Source organism: Phyllostomus discolor, chromosome 1 (genome assembly GCF_004126475.2).
Source record: "Phyllostomus discolor isolate MPI-MPIP mPhyDis1 chromosome 1, mPhyDis1.pri.v3, whole genome shotgun sequence".
Taxonomy (NCBI): domain Eukaryota; kingdom Metazoa; phylum Chordata; class Mammalia; order Chiroptera; family Phyllostomidae; genus Phyllostomus; species Phyllostomus discolor.
Window position 1 is genome coordinate 183,797,704 of NC_040903.2, and position 26,548 is coordinate 183,824,251.

At 34.9% G+C, this 26,548-nt stretch overlaps 1 protein-coding gene across 2 annotated transcripts; it reads left to right on the forward strand.

The window, feature by feature from the left end:
* Window positions 1-40: 40 nt before the first annotated feature.
* On the forward strand, window positions 41-21,932 carry AP5M1 (adaptor related protein complex 5 subunit mu 1). 2 transcript variants are annotated; one of them, XM_028506721.2, is made up of 9 exons: window positions 41-448; window positions 4,640-5,285; window positions 8,662-8,889; window positions 10,221-10,360; window positions 11,309-11,394; window positions 11,482-11,600; window positions 14,490-14,586; window positions 17,062-20,005; window positions 20,120-21,932. In XM_028506721.2, the coding sequence occupies exons 1-8, from the start codon at window positions 375-377 to the stop codon at window positions 17,142-17,144; spliced, it is 1,473 nt and encodes a 490-aa protein (XP_028362522.1). In that variant the 5' UTR covers window positions 41-374; the 3' UTR covers window positions 17,145-20,005; window positions 20,120-21,932. The 2 variants fall into 2 exon arrangements, with proteins under 2 accessions (XP_028362522.1, XP_035866223.1); XM_036010330.1 differs by lacking the exons at window positions 14,490-14,586; window positions 20,120-21,932 and having other exon boundaries at window positions 17,062-17,207.
* The last annotated feature ends 4,616 nt before the right edge of the window (window positions 21,933-26,548 follow it).

Sequence of the window (26,548 nt, forward strand, 5' to 3'; positions counted from 1 at the left end):
GGGCAGACGAAGGAAGCAAACAGCGGGCAAACTGCAGAGGCTTGTCGTTCCGGCGAGTGGGGAACCTTGGTGCTTGCGGGCCACCATCCCGGAAGTGGAATTTGGAGGAAGCAACTCCTAAAGTGGTTGGGGTATAATAAGTTCTCTAGATTCTAGGTGAGGATTCACAGAACTTTTTGTCGTTTGGGTTGGCCTGGACGAACTCAGAGGTTTTATTTCTCTTCATTTGAAGGAACTAACTTCTCTGCTGAGCCTGACGTGTTTGTGGTGGGGCAGAAGGTGGTTCGGATGAATGAAAGTCCGTCTGAGGAAGTTGGTCTGCGCTCTTCCTCCCTGGCGGCTTTAGAAGTGATCTGATGCTTTAGCGGCTTATCATGGCCCAGCGAGCAGTGTGGCTCATAAGCCACGAACCGGGAACTCCACTCTGTGGCACCGTCAGATTCTCCAGGTAAATGCAAGTCTGAATCGTCAGGGGCGATCAGTCGGAGGGATGGATCCTGAAGCATAGTTTTGTGATGCAGTGTATCCCTGGTAGGCGAATCACTTAATCTCTGTTTCATCTGTCAAGTGAACGTTTTAATACACCTACTTCCTAGTGTTGTGAGAATTAAATGAGTTGATGTGTGGCACATATTCAGTATTATGTGTTTTCTAATACAGTGTTATTTAGTATCACGGTATCTTAAAATTAACTCCACCTGCTTGGCATTGATTTGGAGATGATGAAAGGGAGAAAACTTACTGAGCCCTATACGTTTTAAAATTTTTCTTTCATTAATAAAAATCAGTCAACAATGCTTTAACTCATTCTTGTGTAAAACCCTTGCTGAGCAATGCCAGGCTGTTATTTTCATCTTACCATGTTTCTTTTTTCATTCCTAGAAAATTTCAGATAGGTTAACGTTCCTGATTGTTGAATAAAGTTGAAAAACTACAAAAATTAAATTGTACTCACTTTTTCTTAGATAATGTAAGCTGATTTGGTTTCATTTTTAGAATTTGCTGCATTTGATCAGAAGAGCTCTGTGAAGAGTACTATACGATAACTCTTGGTAAAATGTGGATACGATTGAGTAATTTGTTTCACCTTTTATTCTCAGTGCCTTTGACAATTTGGTCTTGCCAACAAATTCTTCCCTGAGGAAAGCTCTATAGTGAAGTAGTGTAGCTCTGAATTGAGATTGAGACAGATAAAGATGAGTGCAATTTTAAGTGAAAAATGGTTGGCAATGTGAACATGAAAAATTCCCACTTTGCATCCTAAACAATTTTTGTTAGTAAGGGCATCACAGTTGGAGTTTACATTTTCCCCCAGGGTACCAGACTTATATTTGTTGTTTTACCTGAAGTGAGGGGGTTAGTAATATTCTTCAATATGGTTAATTAGCCTCACTGGTCTATAAGAAGTACACCTCATTTTACTTATATATTCCCTTGGGTATCTTTATTTCTGCCCTTCTCCCTGCCTCATAGGTAACTTGTATCTTTTTTTGCTATCCTTGTAATTGTGTGTCTGTGTATGCAGTTTTCAAATTACATAATTGTTCTATTGACTTCACTACTTTTCATATATTTGTTAGATTTCTCAGCATTATTTTAAAGAAATTTTCATGTTATTTTGTGATCATCTAGAGCAGCACTGTTCAATAGACTTTTCTGCAGTGATAGACATGGGAAATGTTCTAAATCCATGCTGTCTGATACTGTAACCACTAACCACATGCAGCCTCTGCAATGTGGCTATTGTAACTGAGGAACTCAATGTTGTTCATTTTAACTTTAAAAAGTAACATATGGTTAGTGGCCTCTACACTGGAGAGTGCAGGTCTAGGTCATTACTTCTGCTTGCTCTTTAGTACTCCATATTTCACTCTCCACACTTTGCTTATCCTCTTCCCCATTGAGGTATCCCAGGTTGCCTCCAGCTCTGCCATCAAAACAGGGCTGCAATAGATATCCTCAAAAGGTCCATGGGGCATATCTACGCTGATTTTGACTAAATATTGCCAAATAATTGGCTCTTCATAATACTTTCTCCAGTCTGCACTCTCATCATTAGCAGAGAGCAAAGGTTTCCCGTATCTCCTTTCTTTCCTAATACTGTTTTTGCCAGTATAGTATTTTATTTTCATTTAATTTTCTCTGCCCAAGGGCAAAGACTGTTAGCCCTTGGGTTTCTTCTTCTGTGAATTGCCTGTAGATACTCTTTGTTCATTTTTTCTTTCAGATTTGCTGGGGAGGGTGCAGTGTCTGTTAATGTGCAGGAGTTTACTGTGTATTCTTGACATTAGTCCCATGTTGTTTTTTTAGCTATTACAGGTACTTTATCATTGCCAGTTAACTTGATGTTGCCTTTGATTAAACAGAAATCACTGAGTTTATTGCAAGCAAAGTAGTTAGTGCTTTGGGAGATTTGTTGAAGTTTTTCCCTACCCCTGTCTCCCAAGGATATCTCCCTACCTTTTCCTAACTTCATCACTTTATCTGTTAAATTTAGTCCATCTTGGGATATGTTGTTAATACAGGAATCCCAGTTTGTTTTTCTCTGTACTGTGGGCCACTTTCCCAACATCACCTTCCAAACAATACATATTTTTTCATTGATTTATGGAGCCATTGGTAGTTTATTGTGTTTCCCATATAAACATTGATCTGTCTCACTTCTGTTACTTTATTTATCTTTTATTGTACCAATACCATACTGTATTTATATCTGTGGCTTCATAGCATATTTCAATATCCCACAGAGGTCAGATTTTTCCTGCTTACAGAAATAAGCTCCTTAAAGAAGTCATGCTTGTTTTCAGAATTTCTCTCCACTGTGCTCAGAATATTTCAAAAGAAAAAGATATGTTTGGTTGGGCACTTCAACATTTCTATGGAAACAGCATGTTGGGTTCAAATAAGTCATTTGTCATTTATTAATTCTGTATTATTGAATGAACTAGTTAAGTTTTCCTATTTCAGTTTTCTGACCTCTCAGGGCTGGGGGTAGGGCTAAACAGATATGCACTGGAATATTATCCACGTATATGCCAAAGGATAATGGCCATCACTTAAGATTTAAAAAGGCAAATGATCTTTCCTGTATCTATCTACTCCCCACTCCTCTCCCCCACAAAAAAATCTTGGTTTAGATTCTATTTTAGAGGTTTGCTGCCCAGATAGATAGTATCAAGTTAAGTCTGGCTGAGGTTAGTATTGTACCTCATAGTTGCAGGGCCATTTAAGGTGTGAGTCCTATTTTAGAAAAGGCTTTGAATAAATCTAAAATGACAGGTTGAGTCATCCAAAAAAAATATTTATTGATCACATATTGAACAATTGTAAAAGGTCCCAGATTAACTTCTTATGTTTACATTCAGTCATGAGATTCTTGCCCTTAAGAAGAAATTTAATTATTCTTTAGAGGATAAGACACTGTACTAGAGTTTAGTCCAAAGTTCTCAACAATTCTTATTCAGAGACTCAAAGAAAGAAATGGCATTTACCTGATACTACCTTACTGGAGTGCTAATTCTTTCCCCTTCTCAATTTAAAAAAAAAAAAGCATCAGAATGTAAATGAGTGAGCTTTACTAATATATTGATAACTTTGAATACATTCTTATTTTCTTTTTAAAGAATATTAGTAAACATCAGTATTTTATTAGTAGAGTTAGTGAAAAAATAATCTTGGCCAGGTATGTTCTTGATCCTTGATGAGAATTACTGGTATATTCTTTAGCCACCCCTTTATTTTACAAATAAGAAAAAAAGGCTTGGGGAAGTTAGGTGCTTTACAGAGAAGTTAACGGACAATAGGTGACTTTGTTCTGGACTGTGGAATAGAGAGGTGAGGAACAGGGAAAACACATGTTTTTTGAACTAGGAAAACACGATTGAACATTTCTGTAAATGAACAGAAGCACCTTTTATTCTGATTCCCCACGTGAAGGGGTGAATTAGAAACTTACCATCCACCCTAGAACATGCAAATCATAAAAAAATTATTCAGATTATATTCTTTTTTATGACCTTATACTATCTTCCAGGGCCAGAAAGGTAAACCATTATTACTGAAATGCTCATATATTTTTGTAGGGGTTGGCTAGAAAACTCAGGGTACCTATTATTCATTACAGGTTGAGTAGACTAGAAGATTCCTTTTACAATTGTGTCATCTCAACTAGTGAATTCAAAATTATTGAGAGTTAAATTGAACCACTGCTTTTGATCCTACTCTTCTAAGATGGAATGGGGGTGGGGGAGTTCTTGTAGATGCCCAAAATGTGTCCAGGTGTAAAATCCTTGCCTGCCAAGTGGGAATCTGAATGGCTGAGAGACTAAGATTTCGAATTAGAACCATGTGCTCTACCTGTTTTAAAAAATTAACTAAGTTGAGTTATTTTTAGAAATAGATAATGATACTTTATCATTTGAGATAATATACTAAGTATACAACAGTTAATTACTATAGTCAGAACTTAACATGTAATAAAATGTTTTTTAGGTTGTGGTTTTTTTGTGTGTGTAGCTATTTATTATTGTGTATTTCATTATTACTGTTTGCCTTCAGTTTTGAGGGGGGGCATTGGATTCTTTCATGTTTATTTTATTTGGAAGAATCATTTATAATGTTTTTTGTTTCCATACTGCAGGCGGTATCCAACTGTTGAAAAACGAGCCAAAGTCTTCAATGGAGCAAGTTATGTGCCTATTCCTGAAGATGGTCCCTTTCTTAAATCACTGCTCTTCGAACTTAGATTATTGGATGAAGATAAGGACTTCGAGGAGAGTCGTGATAGCTGTTCTCACATCAGTAAAACGTCCGTCTATGGACTTAAAGTAGGAGGGGAAGAACTCTGGCCAGTGGTTGCTTTTCTGAAGAATGGCATAGTATATGCTTGTGTTCCACTAGTTGAACAAACTTTATCCCCTCGTCCACCATTAATTAGCATTAGTGCAATTTCACAAGGCTTTGAATTTCTCTTTGGGATACAGGATTTTCTTCACTCAAGTTCAAAAAATGACACTGAGCTAAATACAAAATTGAGCCAGTTGCCTGACTTGCTTCTACAGGCTTGCCCATTTGGAACTTTGTTAGATGCCAACTTACAGAATTCGTTGGATAGTATTAATTTTGCCTCTGTGTCTCATCCACAAAAACAACCAGCCTGGAAAGCTGGAACATACAAAGGAAAACCACAAGTTTCTATTTCTATCACTGAAAAGGTGAACTCTATGCAATATGATAAACAGGATATAGCAGATACATGGCAAGTAATTGGAGCTGTCACTTGCAAGGTGAGATTTTTCTCTGGTACTTGTTTTATCATCTATGGAGAAAATAAAATTTGCTAACCTTAGTTTACATTGTTATGTGACATTGTCGATTTTTATCATAAACAGCAGTCATTAGATGTTAGGTTCATGTCAAATTTAGTAAAGTTACCTTTTGCATTCCTACTAACTGTATTAGTTAATATTGCTCTGTAATGAATTGCCCACTGTCCCAACAAAGAATATTTATTATCCTCAAACTTTCTGTGGGTCAGGATTTCAGGAACAGCTTAGCTGGAACTTCTAGTGTAGAGTCTGTCATGAGGTCACAGTCAAGGTATCAGCTGGAGCAACATCACCCAAAGGTTTGATTGGGGCTACAAGACAGACTTGCAAGGTGGCTCATTCACATGACTAGTTAATGATGGGAGGACTTAGTTCCTTTACACGTGGCCTTCTCAACAAGCTGCTAGAGATAGTCCTCACAGCTTGATGACTAGTCTTCTGTAGACCAAATGATTAAACAAGAGACAGATGCAGGGCACAGGTAGAAGCAATTTTTTATTACCAAGACTGAGAGGTTAGAGAGCATCACTTCCACCATTTTCTGTTTGTTAGCACAGGTCACTAACTCTGGTCCACACTCAAAGGGGCTGGACTTAGGCTCCACCTTTCAAAAAGAGTAAAAAATTCGTGGAAATATTTTAAAACCACTATACCTATTTTCCATTTTCTCTAGCAGATGTGAAATTGACAAACTTGATTTAATATCTAAAACCATTTTGAAGGGCTCTTGTTTTATTTAAACAAGTCAATGAGTTAATATAGGGTTATCTGGTTAGAAAATAGGAAAAGACAATAAAAATAATAATACAGTTAGCAGTGATCAGTACCATGTTGAATAATGATCCAAAATAAAACCTTCCAAGTACAATTTTTAAAAGTGTGTGTTAATATTCTCAAATATCTTTATTTTTCTGATACATTTCTTTATTCTCTGCATTATGAATAGAAATTTTTTATATCTCAAACTTAATATTGAGTAGCTATGTACAACTTCATAGATAAAAGTAGATTGCAAGAACAGAGAAGTAGAACAGTCCTGTCAGACAAATTGGGTCTTCCTTTTCCCTTTTAACCTAAATTGATCTAAAAGTTAGTATATTAAACTCAATTCCATCATGATCAAAAATATGTAGCTGTTACTGAGGTCACTAGAAATAAGGTGTCATGAAGAGCTTTGAAATTGCGGTGTCCATGGGTGGTTATTTGTAAGTCTTAAAACAGTTTAATCCTTTTTTTCTTATAAACTCTGTGAGATAAAAGTAGGAAAATCCATCAATTCTGTTTTTTTCATTCTGTGACTTATAGGCAATATGTTATATATCATTTACTACTAATTATCATGATGTTTAAATGTCTCAGTTCATTAATAAGCCGATCCTAGTTTATTGTGTGTGGGAATTTTGGATTGAGTCCTATTCTTTGTCTGATACAAATTATCATGATGGAAAACTTTCTTCTTTGAAAAATTTTATTCTAAAAATAAAAAGTGCAAGGGTGCACCTTAACCCACACACTAAATATTTCTTTAAACTTATATGTAAATAGTGTATCTGTTAGCCAAACATCTTTTAAGTACTTCAGGAAAATAGTATTTAAAGGAGTTTTATTGTGAAGCCTATTATAAATAGAAGTAATTGTCTTCATTTTGTCTTAGTCCTGGTAGTCAACGGAAAGCCAATGGACTGAAGTTCCAGTCCCCACTCCACCACTAAATCTCTGTGTGCCTTGGGAAGATTCATAATGTTTTTAAGTCTTTTCTGATTTTTAAAATCAGATAAACTCCTAGGTTCCTTCTGTTTTCATAATTCCTAGTTAAAAGTCTACATTTATATATGCTAGATTGATTTAAAAGGTAGTACATAGATTTCTTCTGGAATAGATGTCCTCATTCTATAGTAGATGACTGGTGATCTGGTATTTTAAATTCCTAGGAAGTGGATAATTTGTTGGTGGTTTCCATAATGGCTATAATTTTCTGATCCCTGTAAGTATGTTAGAAGCTAATTTAATAAGTATAAACTGAATATTTTAAAATTTTAATAGTATTTGCTGTTAATATTTGCTTATTTTATTATCCACAAATACCTGTCTAAAATCATAACTTTTCATTTTTCTTGCTAGCTCATGTGGAGAAAGTAAAGTAGCAGATGTTTAGAAGTTGAAACATTAAAATATTTTAAAGTTTTGTAGTAAGACTATTTGGCATTTTTATTTTCAAATGTGATAGATTTTATTGTAACTGTCACCAAAAGACCTTTATAAGACACTAAGTATACATGGTACTGTTAATATGCTTGCCTGCTCCCTATGTGCTTACATTTTATAGCATGTATATTCTTGAATTCACACATATGTCAAGCAGTAGATAAAGAGGTGAAATATTTCGTATTAGAATGGTAAACAAAGGTAGGCTTCTAAATTAGAAAACAGTGACCCATTCAGCAAACATATTTTGAGTGTCTCTTATGCATAGCCACGTGCTAGACACTAGAGGTACCAAGAAAAATAGAGGTCTGTAAAGCTGTCAAATTTGGCTTCCATGGCCTTCCTAGAATATTCCTTTTCCCTTCTACCTCCCAAGTCTCTCATGAGTACCTCTCATTGGCAAACTAACCCAGACCACACAGGAGAAAGATCCTGGGCTTCTCTCCATTGGAGGGGTAGGCTCTGGAGGTGACAATACAGAATGTAAGGCCTCACACAAAGCATCAAATAAGCTGAGGTTACAAAGAGAAAAGAAGATTGTAGCTGGAGGGAATAGCACATACAAAAGCATGGAGGTAAAACACTTTATAATTCATTCAGGAAAATTAAAGCATCCTATGTCTACAGCATTAGTTGCAGGGTAGACAAATGATTAAAGAAATGAAAAGCTTTAAAAGTAATACAAAACTGAGAGAAAACTACTGAAAGGTTTTGAATGTGGTCAAAATATAATGAGAATTATCTTTTTATTAAGATAACTTGATACTGATCAAGGGTGGATTGATTAGAAGAAAACAAATCCAAATACATTTAGAAGACTATGACAAAAATTGTAAGGGCCTGTACCAATGCGTTTGCAACAAGAATGGAGAGAAGTCAGTGGGTTTGAAATAGCTTTTTACGGGTTATAAATATAGGCAGAGGGCTCCAGGAAGGTTCTCCTGGTCTCTGGGTTGGATGTCTAGAGCATGATCAAACTGTTAACGAGAGCACAGAAAGCGCAGAGAACGATACTTTGAGAGAAAAGTGAGTTACATTGTGGAAAATGACTCAGATAAAGTCAGAAAAGCCTCACCCAGAAGATTTATGCTTCTAAGATCTTGGTAATGTGTTTCCTTTTGTATTACAGTGTGATTTAGAAGGAATCATGCCAAATGTTACCATCAGCTTGAGTCTCCCCACCAATGGATCTCCACTTCAGGATATTCTAGTTCATCCTTGTGTGACTTCTCTTGACTCTGCCATTCTGACTTCTAGTAGCATCGATGCAATGGATGACTCTGCATTTAGCGGACCTTACAAATTTCCATTCAGTCCACCTTTAGAGTCATTCAACTTATGCTACTACACCTCCCAGGTAAACAACCTTAGAAAAGTTGAGACTTTGCAAGTCATACATTCGGTCCAAAGGAAAACTTTTTATGAGTTATTTACCAGAGAGTGATTGATGATGATGAAGTTTCAATTCTTCGACCTGGATGCCTCTTAATCTCTGGTGCCTGTAACAGCACTGAATGGTTTTCAAAATCATGGGATTTTTTTTTTTAATGTTTTTGAATAAGGAATTCATGCTCATAAGAAAGAACTTGGTATGATTTAGTCATTGTTTGAACTGTGAACATTTAAAAATACCTCCCTAATCCTAGGCAACTGTGATTACAAATATATAATATTATTAATAGCTCTTTATTGCTTATTGAATAACTGCTGTGTGTCAGACCTTGTCCTAGGCATTCACTTGTATTTTCTCTAGTACTTTTAAAGCCCCTGAGAATAGGTATTATTTGCCCCATTTTACATGAGGAGAGTCTCAGAGAAGTTAAATGACTTGTACAAGGTCATATAACTGGTAAGTTGCAGAGCCTACATTTGAACCCCACATCTTTTCTACTGTACCATTTGTTTCTTGTAATTGTGAATCTGTAGTTTAGAAAAACATACTCAAGCTAGCTTAAGTAAAGAGAGTTAATTTTGAGAATACAGGAGGCGATCTCATTGTCATTCAAGGATAAGAAGTAGAAGACCCAGGCCATAATGGAACTAGAATCAGAAAATTAAAATCACTCTGTACTCAAGGTCTACACTGGCTGTCTCATCTCTGCTTCTCAGTCTGCTCTTCCGACTGGCTTTCTCTGCTCGCACGTGTCCTCGAGCTCTAGGATACATACTGTAAAATAGGTTCTTCCTGCTTTTTACTTCATGTGTACAGAAATAGTAATTGGCTATTCCACCCTACAGATTGTCTCCCTTTCAGTCAATTAGTGATAACCAATTAATTAAGTCACTGATGGGTAGTGGGTAATCACAATTTTCAAATAGGGCAGCAGGAACTATGGGCAGTGTGTTAGTGCATGTCCTGAATTGCAGGTCACAGAGAATCTGGAGGAGGGGAAGAGGGGAACCTAGACTAACAAGAGTAGGAAGAAGAATGTAAGAATGTACTGCACACCTTTGTAAGCACCTTTCTCATCTCTGAAGACAGAAAGAGATGGAAGAATCCATGTACTTATAACAAATGTAACTCCATCATCTATTATCCAAACAACTTGGAGTAACCCAGTAGTCATTAAAGACATGCCTGTATATATTGAGCATATACTGCGAGACTTTTTTTTGTAAATCACCATTGATATTTTAGACTTAATTAACCTTGGTATTATAGAAAAGTTTGTTTATGTTTATTTCCAGGTTCCTGTCCCCCCAATTTTGGGCTTTTATCAAATGAATGAGGAAGGAATACAACTAAAAATAACAGCTAATTTAAAACTTCATGAAAGTGTGAAAAACAATTTTGAATTCTGTGAAGCTCATATACCATTTTACAATAGGTAGGAATAAAGTAACATGATGCCATAATTTCTTCCTTCCTCAGTGCATTTTCACTGCCCCGCCATAAATTACCTGTCTTTGTTTTTCTACCTTATTTTTAAGATTTTTTATGTCTCTCAAATGAATGCTGATTCTGAACCAAAACGTAGTCAATAAAAATAATCTCTTTACCTTTACATGTGTCTTTATTTTTTGGTTAAACTTGCCAGTAAATATAAACTTACACCAGTGTAGCTTTCTCAGAGACTGTTTCACTCCTGGCTTTATTTCTAGCAATTTCTCTGCACTCTGCATACAAGTCAGGTCAAGCCCAACTATCAGCTACCTGGTGAATTAAGCCATTCGTATCATAAGATTACAGTTGACCCTTGAACAATCGAGGGTCTGGCCACTGACCCCTGCGCAGTGGAAAACTCCACCTATAACTTCTGAACCCTCAAAAGTTTAACTACAATTGCCCCTCCACACCTGTAGATCCCAACCATGGATGTGAAAGGTTGACCCTTGAACAACACAGGTTTGAACTAGGAAACCTGTGTTGGTCTAGGGTCAACTGTATCCTCATAATTCTCTTAAACTTGTTCTACAGCATGGTTCTTTTCAAAGGGTATCTAGTGTATAATAAAATAATAGTTTTAATGTTATGTCAATCCATATGACTATATATTCTTTATGATTTTTATAGATGTCTTTAGAACTAATAATAAAATGTAAATCACCACCAAAAATGTCTTCAGAATTAATAATGAATATATGTCATCACCAAAAATATTTATTGTTTCTGGTGTTTTTTTGAGATATAATAATTATTTGTTCTACTCTATTCTGTAAACTTGAATATTGAAATGCTTTTATCTTGTATTAAGTAACAGTAGCAAGATTTGACTTAGATTTCTTAAAATTATTGTATCTGTGATCATTTTTTTTTATTGTGTCCTTTTTTAAAGAGGTCCAATCACACATGTGGAATACAAAGTTAGTTTTGGCCAGCTCGAAGTATTTCGAGAGAAAAGCTTATTGATCTGGATTATTGGTGAGCTGGGTTTTGTTTATTGATTATTTCTCATTCACTAGCTGTAGAATCTGCTTAACTTAGGATATTGTGTATTTTTGTTTTTAGGACAGAAATTCCCAAAATCAATGGAAATTAGTCTTTCTGGAACTGTAACTTTTGGAGCCAAGAACCATGACAAGCAGCCATTTGACCACATTTGCACTGGGAATACAGCATATTTAAAGGTAAATATACTTCTATGACTCAATATATTAGAAACCTTTCCTTTGTTTCTAAATTGCATATATCTAATTAATTTTTAATGTTTTCTAGCCACTGTTTTATAAATTCTGGGTGTGTGGGTTTTGTCTGTGCTATTCTTTTTTTATTTTTGTGAGATTCTTTTTGTTTAGTATTAGTCAATTTCTATTTCACTTTATACTTTAAAACTTTTAACATGAAACAGGTAAACATGGCCTACCTACCTGAACGCAATCTAGTTCTGCCTAACTGCAATTATCATATTTGAGATTTGTATACGGAAAATGTAAGATGTAGTCCTTTTCCTCTAGGGATTTTTTTCAATGGTCCGTGTCAATAATTGATCAGAGCTAACTGTTTTTGGTGTTTCAAGGAAAGAGTGAGCACTTCTGACTGAAGTGGTCAAGGAAAGCATTACAGTAGAGATGGAATTTAAACAAAACTCTGAGGCCCAGCTAAGCATGAATATGAAAACATGAAGACTGACTAACATTTGTATAGGTTAAAGAGGTAACAATCACAGGAATGAAGGATAACAAAGCATGTAGGAACCAGTATCAGGAACAATAGTAACACATACAGCTGGATAAGATTTAGATCTGGATTATAGAGGGTTTGAATCTGACTTCTATTCCTTTGTTAGAAAATATTATTTTTTTGAGAGGGGAATGTTCTTTCAGAAAGTTATACTATATGAAGATTAATCTAGAATGTATGTGAGGAAGGCAAGAGAAATAATAACTATAAACAAACTATTTTTTAGCTCTAATAGTATTCTGGATGAAAGGTAATAAGTTAATCATGCTGAGCTCCTGTGGTATCACAGAAAGAGAAAGGAAGAGACTTCTATAGGAGTTGTAATAAAGGTAAAGCCTTGGTCACTAATTAAATATAGAGACAAGAGATAGTTTTAAATCAAAGATGGTGCTATTTAAAACACAGGTCCCCATTCCCCTAAGCTGTGGACCAGTACCACTCTCCACTGCCAGTCTGTGGGAAAACTGGTCCCTGGTGTCGAAAAGATTGGGGACCACTGATTTAAAAAGGGTGTAACTGAAACCAGACTTCAAGCGCCAAGAGAGCAGAGACCATGCGAGTCTCATTCATTCGTTGTTGTATTACCAACATCTAGACCAGTACCTGCCACATAACTATTTGATGAATGGATCGATAAAGTACTTAGAAGATAATATGGATATGGAGAAAGTTGAGAGGGAGTGCGTTTCATGTCATGTATGGTGCTGTTGGTAGCAACATGTCCCAGTGTAAGTGTCTAGTAGGTAGCTAACAACTTGGAACTTGATTCTCAAAAGAGAGCTCAACTGTACACAGGATTTAGGAGTTATCCATAGATAAGAAATACTGTAGTTGAGACTGTAGAAATAAGATCAAGAAAAAGATAAAATAAGGAGGAAGATTTGGAAGAACCGATGAAAGAACTTGAAGGGGTGATCAAAAAGGTAGCAGAAAAACCTAAACAGAGTGGTATCAAAGAAGAGAGATTGAAATCTATACATGAGAGCATTAGGGGAAATGGTAAAGTCCGAAGTATACTTGTGATACTTCTTCTGTCTTGGTTTCAGCTATGTCCACAAGCTTTGTTTCAAGGATTATTTTAAAAATTACTGCTTCCAGATATTTTTCAGAAAAAAATGTGGGGTGTCACTAAACTGTATGTCTTTCAAAGGTGGGGATTATGACTTTTCTATTCATTTCCATCACCTAACCACTTATAATTTAATCAGAAGTATGTACTACCTATCTGTGTTCACTAAACAGATTTATATAATATCTAGTTTTGTGGAAATCAATCTTGTAACTTTAAGCATCCAGAATTATATTAAACAAGCAAGCAAAAGCCCTTTAGTATTGAGATAATTTGAGGAAAAATGTCAAAGATCTGAAAATTACATTCTACGTAAGTGATCAGTTAGGTTGGTAATTGGGAGAAGAAAGTGAGGAAATAGGAGAAATTTGCAGAGAAGGGAGATGGGAGGGGAAAAGCATAGTAAAAGATATCAGGATATTGCAAAATCAGGCACTTTTCGCAGCAACAATGAAGAGAAGCACAGCAAAAGGAAACTGGAGCCGCGTAAGTTGCAGAACTTTCGTAGCTCCCGTGACTATCATTGTGATGCAGGCACCCAGCACTGCTTTCAGAGAAGGTACTAATGGCCCTTTCTATTACAGTGCAACATAATACTATTATACTATTATGCCATTTATTATACCGATGATACCACACTATTAATTAAACCTAGGAAGTAAGGATTACATTTTAGAAAGGTTTGTGAGAGAAAGGGTGATTTCTAAGCTTAGTTATATAAAAGTTGAATTTCAGTTTTCTAGACCATTAAGTACAGCATCTCGTTTCTTCCAAACACCAGAATAAACTGGTGTTTCTCTTTTAGTAATTGCATTCTTGTGTTTTGGTAGAATATGTATATGTCTCTGCCTATAGAAGAATTATGATCTAAATATACCACATAGCCTAGAGATAGAAAAGAATATACAGAGCATCAGCTTTTGTAATCAGTCAGGACTGAGTTCAAATGCCAGCTCTTAGCTTCAGTTCCCTTGTTTGTACAATAGGGATACTTTGCAGGATTAGAGTTCATGTTAGCAAAGTGCCTGGTACATGTGAAGGACTTCATAATGCCAGCCTTACAAAAAAAATGGCCCTAATGCAAAGGGGAAATGATGTGTGTATATTTGTAAATATGCACACACACAATATTCAAGTTTAATATTCTGTGATTTTAATTTTGTGAACTGTGTGAAGTAAATTCCTAAAATTATGCCAAAGGAAAAAGTGTGACCATTGTTTTTACCAAAGAATCACCTTAACTTTTGGTACATTTCTCTTTTTCTAGCTTCGTTTTAGGATCTTAGACTACACACTTACTGGGTGTTATGCAGATCAGCATTCTGTTCAAGTTTTTGCATCGGGAAAACCAAAAATAAGTACACGTAAGTTGTATAGATTCATACTGACTTGAGGGAATTAAAATGGTGTTATGCAGTTATTACCTAAGGTAAAATTAAAATGTAACAAAGAGATGAGGGAGCAATCCCAATTTATAAAAATTTTGGTGTGATTCTGTTCTGTGCAACATTTGATGTACTTTACATTGCCCTCTGTCATCTTCTATTTGTAAACTTGTCTAGATGAGCAAGGATTGACATAGAGTTGGGCTTTAGTATAAAGTTAGATTTATTTTACTCTGCTAATATACACTTTCATGTAGGGGTTGCTCACAGGGGCTTTGATGTTGAACAGACTAGAGGTTTAATTCTAGCTTAGACAGTTTGTTATCTGTGTGATTTTAGGCAAGTAAGCAAACTTCTCAAAGTTTTAGTTGCCTCATCTGTAAAATGGAAATAATAGTATTATTTACCTTGTGACTGTCATGAGGTTTAAATAAAATTATATTGGCCAGGCACTTAGCATGATGCTTAGCATGTAGCATGGATTCAATAAATGCTACATATGATTATTTAAAATTTTAACTTTCTAGCAAATGTTGTAGGCAATGAGCATTATTTAGTACCTTCTCTATTTTACAAATAGGAAGGCAATAGAAAGAAGGTTTCCTGCCTTTGGTGAATTTGTTGGTTGTAACAAAATATGTATACAATCTATATGAAAATTTAGGGAGACAAAAAGTAATTTATAAGTGAATTCAAAATTATTTAATCCAGAACAAATACACATATGCAATATAGAACAGAAATGTAGCTAGAATGAGGCAGAGTAAGCTAATGTAAGCAGAAATGGTTTACCTCATATATTAAGGAGAAAAGAACTACTGTATTTAGATAAGTTTTTTTAAGCTAAGGATTAGGGTCCTTAAAATAGAAAAGATAGGACAGGACTTCTTACTTGAAATTTTCAAAAGAATTCTGGAACTCAGAACTACAGTATTCTAAGCAATTACTTGTGAAGAGCAATAATAAATTTTATGTAATTCTGTGTCATATTCTTTACCTCCCTAAAGTTTTTCCTGTTTTCTACTATACCATTTATTTTTTGACAGCCTTTTAAAGAGATACATGTATACGGAATAGTCTTCATAATGTAAGTTGTATGTATGTGGAGGCATAATATAGTAATGTCAGTTTGGACAAACCAGTAGTTTTGTCTAAATTCAAACACCAATATTTTAGATTATATCCATGAGTTATTGAGTGCAAAATGTTAATTTAAATAATAATAGCTAACATTTATTGTTTACTGTATGCCGGGCACAGTTCTAAATATTTTATATGTGTTAACTCATTAATATTTACAACATCCTATTAAGTTATCTCCATTTTACAGATGAGGATGCTGACAGAACAGAGAGGTTAGGGTCACATGATTAGTAAGTGGCAGAACTGGCAACCAAACCCAAGTAGTCTGGCTCAGAGTCTGGCTGTTTAAGCTGTATGCTGTGTTGACTCTCAATGTTGTTGAGTTCCCAAACTGGAGGAAAAAAAAAAAAGGATAAAGTAATACATCCTAGCTATCCTACCTGTATTCTTTCATTAGGAAGAAGAAGAGTAAAAAAAGGCAGAATTGGATATTTAGTGATTCATATGATAATAAAAATTTATGGGGCAGAGGGAGGTGGTGGGGTAAAAATGGAGACAACTGTACTCGAACAACAATAAAAAAAGAACTTACCATATTTTGGACCATAAGACACACCTAGGTTATAGAGGAGGAAAATAGGGGGAAAATTTTTGAAGCAAAAAATGTAGTAAGATATTTAATAACATAAATAATATAAAATTTCAGCAGTGTAAATGTAAACAGAACTCAACAGCAGCATTAACAACCACTATTCGGGGGGCGGGGGGGGGGGGGGGGGGCGTCTTATAGTCCGAAATGTGCAGTACATATGTCTAGCTCAAATTAGCATTACCTTAATTTTGTATATCAGAAAACTTTAGTTCATTTGTCTAAAGCTACAAAGCTATTAAAGCAAAAAGCTTAAATTTGATCAAAACTATAAGAAATCATTGAAGCAGTCTTTTAAAAACATTGTTAGAAGGTTGTATATTTATATCTCTGAAACTTTGAATGAGTAGAGATTAATTACAAGATCAGAATTAGGACCTTGGTAAACAGGTTACAAAAAAGAGTATTTGTTCTCGAAATAATGGTCCATAAGAAATAGAAGTTAGGGAAAATGTGAGGGGGCAAATTAGCAGATTTGGCATAAGTAAGGCATATTGACATAAATTTGTCATAAATAAGCTTAAAAGTGGATTACTTAAATATTTTAATGAACTCATGTTTTTAAAGTGGTGAAAGTTAAGTATGCCTTGATAAAATCAAACAAATATTTCAGAGTGTTGCCTTACTTGAAATAATTGTGTTCCACAATTTACAATATCAGTCTCTTACTAAATTTTTGTTAATATAATATAGCCTTATCATTTCTTTCTTTTATTTTTCAGACCGGAAACTAATTTCTTCTGATTATTACATATGGAATTCTAAAGCTCCCGCTCCAGTAACATATGGATCATTATTACTGTAATTATCTCATATCTAAATGGGATTTATGCAATAGTAACATAGCCTACATTAAATTAGTCTTTAATTTTAATGTGTATGCATATAACCTGTAAGTGAGAAATCATTGAATGCTTTAATCATTAAAAATGCTCTTGTTTAATGTTTTTAGTCTGACATAGTTTGAAAAAATTTTTTAAAAGATTAATGTCTCCAACTTCGTTACCTTTTGATTTTACTCAAATATAATTCAGAGCATAAACCACTAGTGATTCATTTCAGGCTTATTTTAGAGTAGTCCTGGGTCAGCCTGCCACATGGTCCTTCCTGTACCTGTGGCAGACATGGCTAATCAATCACAGTCCCCTCTGTCTGTTGGGAACCGCCCTGACTGGTATCAGAAGCTGAAACCCCCCACCTAGGCTAAGGCTAAGGGAACGCCCTTGGAACCGTAAGCTAGCAAGGGGACAAGGGCTTGTCTCCCTGGCAGGAATGCCGCTTCTGCTGCTTTATTCATAACTGAACCCCAAAAAGCTTGGTCGGTTAGCCAAAGACGGGTAAGATTCCCCACGGGGGGAACGACCTAAGCCAGGCACGATCACTTTGGGAGGCCCCCCAAAAGAAGGACTTGGGGGGCTGCAGCAAAAAGGGGGTGATGGACCCTCACTCCTCGGCTTTGACATAGCCTGAGTCCTCATCATCTGGGAGAAAATCTCCTTATTGCCTTAGTTCCCGTGCTAAGCCTGAAACAATGACAGGGTGGTGCAGCTCTGTGCTGAAAAGAGCGGATTCCCCCGGTGATCAGGCCTAAGAAAGAACATGTAAATTACTGTGAAACCTTTGTTTAGAATGCTTTCAGTTGAATGAGAGGGGTCCAAGGAGGAAGTTTGTTCCTCAAAGTCTTACAGCTCTTTGACCCTGACTCAAAAATAGACCAGCAGAGTTCCTTGTTTTCTGTAGTTTCTTACTTCCCCCTAATGAGTACTGTACTTTGCCTGAATTATTATACAAAATGAGCCCAATAAAAGCATGTATGGATGGTAAATCAGGGCCCTCCCCACTAGGGGGGGTGGCTATTTCGTCCCTACTTCCCCACAAAAACTAGTTTGTCTCTTTGTATGTTTGTTTCTCGCGTGTTTTTCGGCGAGCCATCCACAGTGTTCCGTGGTCACTGCTGGCCGGTGACCCACGCGCAACATCTGTCCACTGAGCTTTCTGGATGCAGGCTCAGGCTCCTCTTCAGTGCAGAGCTACAGGCAGCCACCCCCGATGAATTGTAGATGACATGCAAGATAAAAAAAAGTATTTGTTCTTCCAAACCTGAGTACTAAGTACCTACTACATTGTGTTGATATAGAATACTAGAGACCATATTAGAAACAACTATAAATCTCTTGAAAAAATAGCCAATGAAAACAAAGGGAAATTGTCTAAATAGTAGCCTGTTCTTAATCAGAACTATCCAGTTGACTTATAAAGAATCTGCATAATTCTACTTAAGGTGTTTATTCTTACTCTCTTACTAGCATTCTTCTGTATTCCTCAGAATCTAGTCATGCTCTTTATTCTCTACCTGTCTTGACAATTATATGTCTCATTCTGTTTCCAAAGCAGTTCATTGTCAAGTTGGACTTGAAGTGACCCTTCAAGAAAAGGTGAAATCTCAAAATAAGCCAGGCAGTGAAAGACAAATACCATATGATCTCACCTTTAACAGGAACCTAAACAACAAAACAAAGAAACAAGCAAAATATAGTTAAAGACCTGAAATAGAGGACAGGCTGACAGTGACCAGAGGGGAGAGAAGAGGGGGGGATTTCAGGGGAGAATGGGAAGGGTTTACAGGAACAAATTTAAAGGACATGTGGGCAAAACCTAGGGGAGGGGTGGTAATGGGAGAGAAGTGGGGAGGGATGGGTGGGTAGGCTGAAATTGGAGTAAAAGGCAGAAAACTGTACTTGAACAATGATTAAAATAAAATTTAAAGAAAAAAAGAAAAGGTGAAATCTCAAGATTCTCAAAACTTAATTCATGTCAAGTTTCTTTTTACAGAATTAGAAGTGTTATGAAAAAATATACATTATAGATTAGTATTCAATTAAATTACATCTTGGTTTCTATTTTTTAATGAGTTTCCTAAGGAAAGGCTTAGAAAAAGCTGCTAAGTCCTTGAAAGAGAGTTTGAAGGAATATTGCATATAAATTTAGGATTTGAAATATGATTTTTAAAGTAAAGTCAATCCTACTCATTATAAACTCTCATTCTCTGCAAGGCATTATCATGGCATAATGTTCTCCATTCAAAATTATCCCAAGTAACAAAGGAAATAGAATAACTGCCTAACCAGGATTTTTAACTTGTTATTCTAGCTTAATCATAGATAATCAGTAGTAAAAACCTTTTTTTTTTGAAAGAATAAAAAAAATATTCCCCCTAAGTTATTTGATCTCTCTTAAACTCAAGGAAAGCTTAACATTTAACTTACATTAATATTAATGGAGCCATTGGGCATCGTGATTGTATAAATGTTTAGCAAAGCACACTAAAACAAGGCAAGAGGCATTTATCTAGTGAGTAGACAATGATTCGGTATAATAATCCTCTAGGGAAAACTTGCTTTGTAAACAATCAGAAAAACCAGTGAATGTTTGATTTGACGTTTCTAGAAACCTGAGGAAAATCTAGGGCGTCCTGGAAAAAGTGTGGGCCGTGGGCAAGCTGATGCCATCTGTCACCATCCCGCCCTAATGTTGCACTACAGAACTGAAACCAACTCATGTTTTCATCCTGTTAAGATCAGCTGGACACATTGTGATGCTTTTGATTTTGTCTAGAAACCTGTCACTTCAGGATAATTTCTGAAGACAAAGTCCGTTTCCCGTTTGGTAGGTGACCTGTTTAATGTTTTCCCTGTGTCTGGGAACTCCTTAGTGTAATTAGCGACCTTTGAACTCCACAACTAATCCTGAGCTATTTTGTATTCCTTACTCATCTTTAAGGCTGGACCTTTCTTTTCTTGAGAGTCTGCTGCCACAATTAAAGAAGAAACAGCTGCATTTCAAAGGGATTCCGATTCCAGAAGCTTAATCGTGATTGACATGCTCTTATTCTAAGCTATAAGACACTCTAAGAGTCCTTTCTTGGGTTAAAACTTCAATCATTTTCTAAAAAATTATCTCACTATGGATTTTATTCATTTTCTTTGATAACTATTCTTTGCATTTTTAACTTGAAAGATACTTTGCGTTTGCAGTGAATATGAGCACCTACTTCCACAGATTTGGATGGTATCACACCTACTCTAGATGCAAAATGGCTAAATTCCCTTTTAGTGCAAAAATATGATTATGAAATATAATATCTATCATATAAGTAATTATGCTTCAGTAGACTCAAAAGGTACAGAAAGTGTTACATTTCTGAAAAAAAGTGCTCCAGAAAAGATGGTTCATGATTTCGATATAACCCTTCTTTTCCAAACAGTGTTTTTAAAACTTTTTAAAGACAGTAATACACTTACAGGGGTGGGCATTTTTTTTACTTTTTTAAATAATTAATTTGAAGATCAGGTTTGAAGTAAACAATAGCTTTGTCAAAAGTTCTTTAAAAAAACTATTTGTTTAAAAATGGTTTCTTAATTAAACAGTCTGATAAAATTTAAGTTCTTTTTACATCAACTAAATATGAGTTAAATTATTGTGAGTTTATACACTGTATGAAAGCACAATTTTATACATAAGAACAACAACTAATATTTTTATTATAGTATTTCAGTATTATAGTATGTCACTTTAGAGCCACACATAGCTCCTGCTCCACCCCTGGGAGGTAGGTAGGTGGGGCTTTCATCCAGAGCCTGGGCCGGGACTGCTGCCGCAGCTGAACGGTTGTTTTAAGACAAAGGTCAGAAAAGGGATGTTAATAAACAGTCCTCAGGTTTAAGGGACTTTTTTAGGATTACATCTTAAATTCCAACAAATCAGATTTAGGAGTTACTGAAAGTGAAATTGATCCATCCCTCATCCAAACTTTGCAATACTTTCCTGTTCTGACATCATTTAGATAGTTAGCTGTATTATCAGATTAGAAACCATTGTACCACGCTGCTGAAAGGAAAAGGAGGCAAAAAGCTAAACATAGGATGAATTCTGAACCTTTTAACCTGGCTGAAGTGCGTTGGTCCCTGTTATGCAAATACCTTCAATCCTCTGCTAAGTTCAGTGGAAATAATTTTCTTGAATGACAGGTTTATTCAGCAAGGATTCAGTTGGTGATTAATCCCCCTTTGATCTAGGGTATTTCACTTAACTACCAGTTACCTCGTTCTGACAAAGTGCAACTGAGATTAGGGAGATCACTAGAACACTACCAGGGTGTGCATTTATTCTCTCTAACCTTTTAAAGCAAGGGCCAAGAATGTAATTTATTTTCAGTATTTGGAGATGTAAAGTCCTGTCTGCTAAGTTAGAAAGTCAATTGAATACCAAATGAAGTTTATTTCTTACGTAATAAAACAAACATTTCTTTTTGCTTTGCCTAAGAATGAGTTTAGAAAACAAGGTTTGAAGAAAGAAGAAACAAAGATTACATTTTAGGTATATTTTCTGGTTTTGTTTCATGTGCTGGAGTATACACTTATCGGCCCTGAGATAACTCAAAAATCAAAGCAGTGGCTACAACTTAGGTTGAGAAACATGCTTCTGTTTTCTTAAACTGCATGATTTCTTCCCACTCTCCTCCCGTTAAAAAATGCCCTGCTATGTGGTGAATCCAACTGGGGAAAACATGTAATACACAATTATTCATCTTAAGGCTTCTGGTTTCAAAGCTTTATTTGTTAACTTTGTTCTTTCTTGAGGAAAACAACTTATTTTCCCAACTTAAGAATAATTGCATCCATTTTCTTTTATTCTATTTTAATTGTTCATAAAGAAGATTTTTGTTCATTAAAGGTAAATGATGCCGTTACAGAAATACTTCTAAGAATTAAATTATCAAAATAGCCATTTTCCACAGTACTGTTTACCATTCTTCTACCTTCTTTTCATTTAACCGTGTATCTGTTCCATACCTTTAAAACTTTTAAATATTCTATGGAATTTTGCACAATATTTTAAGAATAAAATTTTAAGATGTATTTCATGCTAGGGCTTCTCAAAAAATTCCTGTTTAAAAGCTTACCAATGTCAATATTTATCTTGCAAGATATCAAATTTGAAAATCTATTCCTCACATATTTCAAGACCCTTAAAAAAGAAACAATGATTTTTAACAAAATTTGTTTTTAAATATTAAATTATTATTAGTGATTAATTTTATTATATACAAAGCATTTTTAAATACTTTATAATTGTTCATTATTCTAGTAGCATTTTGCAATACAAGGTATTTAAATAATTTTCTTACACATTTTTTTGGCTTAGGGTTTTTATGACCCAATTTCTAAATTGAAACAATGACTAAAAGAAGTAGGTTTCTAACTTACCTTGGTGTCAGCCTCTGGAGTTCCATTTAAGTAACCAAACTTTCCAAATATCTTTTGATAGTAAGTTACTTAATCACAGAAATTGAGGATCAAAATATAAGATGAAAGGCAAGATCCCCTTGCCAAGTTGCTAAGATACTAGTATTTTTAATAATTCATTATGCAGTAAATATTTAGTTAATAAAATGCTACAATGTATTTTGAAATATGCCATCAGAGAAGCTATATAAAATATGTATAAGGAGCTATATAAAATATGTAATATACATAATACATAGTGTGTGTGACTTGGTGGGTTTTCTAATGAAACATTTCAGTATCATGTCAGAGGAAGAACATTTAAAGTCAGATATTTAAATATCTCCCCTCCAAACACAATGTTAGCAGTAATGAAACAGTTCATTAAAATAAAAATTGCCAAAGAACTCATGAAATCACTCTTATAAAGCGATTGAAAACTCTTATGAACTTTCCCACTAGCTTCTAATTTTTTTCATCAGCCATTTTATGGTTATAGTATTGTTTATATGTACCCTGGAGCAGTGCGAGGCCTTACCTGTATTACTAGTGTACTGCCTTACGAGGGGGTTACTCTGAGGTCCATGTTGATTTCTCTAAGGCCCCGGCCAATCGGCATGACTGTGGGCAATGCGGTGAGTGTGGTGGTAACGTATGATGCACAGCATTTGCAGGCTGACACACCCTGGGATAGAAACCACCTGCTGAATTGTTTTTCCAATAGGACGTGAAAATTTGTATATTTTAATAATCTATTAAACATTTAAAGTCAATGTGTATGTTTCCTTTAAATGTATTTTTAAATTGTAGTTTTGTTTAAAAATGGTTTAGATAACACTTTTAATAATAAAAATGAAAAAAGTTATCCCTCTTAAAATTTTTACTTTTTCTTTCAAGGGGCTAGAGTGCCCTCTGCAGGTTATAAAGAGATAATTTATGGCTGTATTTACTTTGAAACCCTGTGATTTTTCTCTTTTAGAAGCATAACCTGCGTAAATGTGATCTATTTTTTTTAAATTATTAACTTTGTTAATTTTCCAGTGTCTGAGAGAGGAATTTCTTTTCCTGGCCTGTTCTGTAGTTTTTCTAGTTGTGTTTAGTGTGAAGAATGTAGTACCATTGAATTTTCCAAATCACCTAGCTAGGGCTCTTTGAATGTTGGAACTGTACACAATGGAACTAACTGTACAAGGTTCCTCACAGAAAAAGAGATTGGGAAAATTCACCTATTTTGAAATGTATGAAAGATGTGGAAGATAATGTGATTACTTCCCATTACATTTTTAGGATATTAATACATTTAAAATAAGCCTTACTTTTTTGCAATATGCATCACTCTTAGAATTTCTTTATTTAAACAGAATTAGGATTGAACAGATAATGCTCTGGCATTATTGTTGCATAAGTCTACTGACTACAAAGAGTATTTCTGTTTGATGAACAAAGGGCAGAGGTGTCACATCTGAGTCACTCATTTCTGTACCCACCTTTCCCAGTGGGTATGACAGATTCGTTTCTCAAGGATATAGGAGTTTGTTATATATATGAAATTACAGAACTTGAGCACTGGTGGCACTTCCGATTCACTCAAAGCTTTCAGGGGAACTGTATATGGTGAGGACAAGAAGAATGATTGAATCAAATTAATGGAAATAAGATCTTTTTGCAAGCAACATGGTGATCCTGATCATCAACCTTGAAAAGTAAATTAAAACAGGCCAATTGCTGTTGAAAAATTCTTTCAGCACTCTGCTGTTGCTACTCAGTCACAGCTCAGCCAGAGGCAAGGAAAAAATGCACTCAGCTTTGTATTAACAAAGGAAACATTATTAAAGTGAGTGTTTACATTGTGTTTGTTGAAGTGTTCAAAGAATATTTGTTGCTATTCTCCCTGCTATTATAGTGCATGAGTGATAATAAAAATAAGACATTTGTACATTTTAGAAAATAAATGACATTTAACTTAAGTGTTTGTGAACTATCTTCAAAATATTTAAGTATTGAACTTTATACTTTCCCTTTTAAAGATTTCTTTAAAGGAAATGTGTCCCATTACAAAAAACTCCTTTGCTTGAATATGACCTCGTTATTTTCACACTTGATCTTATTCCAAATGCCAAGACGCAATCCAATTATTTACAGGTGCTTTATGTAACTTTCCTCCCAGAAACTGCAAAGCATAAGAAATAATAAGCAAAAAAATCAAACAAAAGTAAAAAAAACAATTATGAAATTACTGATGTGTGTAATTGGATATATAATATGTTCATTAGAGAAATAATTTGGTAATTGAGAGATCTTTTGTGAGCAGTTATCTTGAGCTACTTTGTAAAAACTGAATTAAGAATAGACAACAATTGAAAACACATGCCAATCTGACATTTAAAAATTAGTAAGTACTAGTAAAACAGGGGAAAGTTAATTAAATATTCAGAATTTAAGCTTACGCCTATCTAAAATGAACAATTTAAATCACCTGCATTTTAGAATTAAGAGAAGTATAGAATTAAACAGGGATTAAGTACCATATTTTACTTGATCTCTTAGCAGGTGTTTATTGAATACAATTCAGTATTCTGTAATTTCTTATGAATTAATTTTGAAGAACTATTTTATTAGATTCACCAACAGTGAAGTCAGTCTTCTATGTTTCAGCCTAAAAATCTTGATTATTACAGCAAAGATTATTAGCTCATGCTATATATAGGCTCTTGGGAACCTTTTAGCCAGTTACTTTATTATTTACCCTTTCTGTAATATATTTACAGAGCATCATATTAAAATCTAGAAAGAATTTATAAAAATTATTTAAAAGTTACAAATTATTGTATATCAGTTTACATTTAAATATTTTACTTAACGTTTTTAAGGAACTTCAATTTTTGTACATAAGCTAAAACAAAATATTTTTGAATCTAAAATAAAGCAAATAGCAAGCCACTAAATCTCCTTTTGCTAGGGAAGTAACCAAAAGTGATTAGTGATGCTTATGGCTTATAACTAATAGTGCCAAGAGAACTTTTAACTAATGTAAATATCAGTGGCTTCATGCCCATAATACGTATTTCCCTTATACATAGTAAAATAGCACATGCCGCTTCATTTCATTTTAAAGGCCTAGACACAATTAAACATAAGGTATGACTTGGGATTTAAAACCGCTGAATAATCTAGTTGGAATGGAAACCTTAATTTGGCTAACAAAAACTTGTAAGTAATGTTAAACTTTTATTGTGCTCCTGTTGTATGCCACTCCAGAACTAGACAGAGACAACAACAACAGCAAAAATAGTACCTGATTTTCAGTGGTTTAACTTCTAGAGCCATGTCTAGTGTGGCTCAGGGGACTGAGTGCTAGCCTACAAACCAAAGGGTCATTGGTTCGGTTCCCAGTCAGGGTACATGCCTGGGTTGCAGGCCAGGTTCCTGGTGGGGGACATACGAGTGGCAACCACACATTGATGTTTCTCTCCCTCTCTTTCTCCCTCCCTTCTCTGAAAGTAACTAAATGAAATCTTTTTTAAAAAATGGAATGTATTAGCATTGTAATATTGGAGACTTACTGTAGACATTGTTAATTAGAAATTGTCCAAATGAGTGATGGTTAAGTTCACCAGGCGGACAAAGGAAAGAAGGGCATTCTAAGGGCAACATCGTATCTCTGCACATCTGTCTGACAAGCAGAATTCCAGAAACCTGAATATTCTATACTGTAAGAATAAGCATGCAAGATAACAGTTTTTTCTTCCAAATGTTTGAGATTTGAGTATTTAAATATATACAAATTTCTAAGGAATGTAATTGCCATATTTAATGTCCAGACTAATATACACAGAAACATGAAGGGACTCCTACATACTAAATGTACACTCCACCACTGTCTACCCCTTTGTTGCTGATTTTGAATGCATGTCCACATACACTA

Coding starts and splice junctions, on each gene's coding strand:
- AP5M1 (XM_028506721.2), top strand. CDS start 375: ATGGCCCAGCGAGCAGTGTGGCTCATAAGCCACGAACCGGGAACTCCA. Junction 10,361..11,308: donor CATATACCATTTTACAATAG/GTAGGAATAAAG, acceptor CCTTTTTTAAAG/AGGTCCAATCACACATGTGG. Junction 11,601..14,489: donor GGAATACAGCATATTTAAAG/GTAAATATACTT, acceptor CTCTTTTTCTAG/CTTCGTTTTAGGATCTTAGA.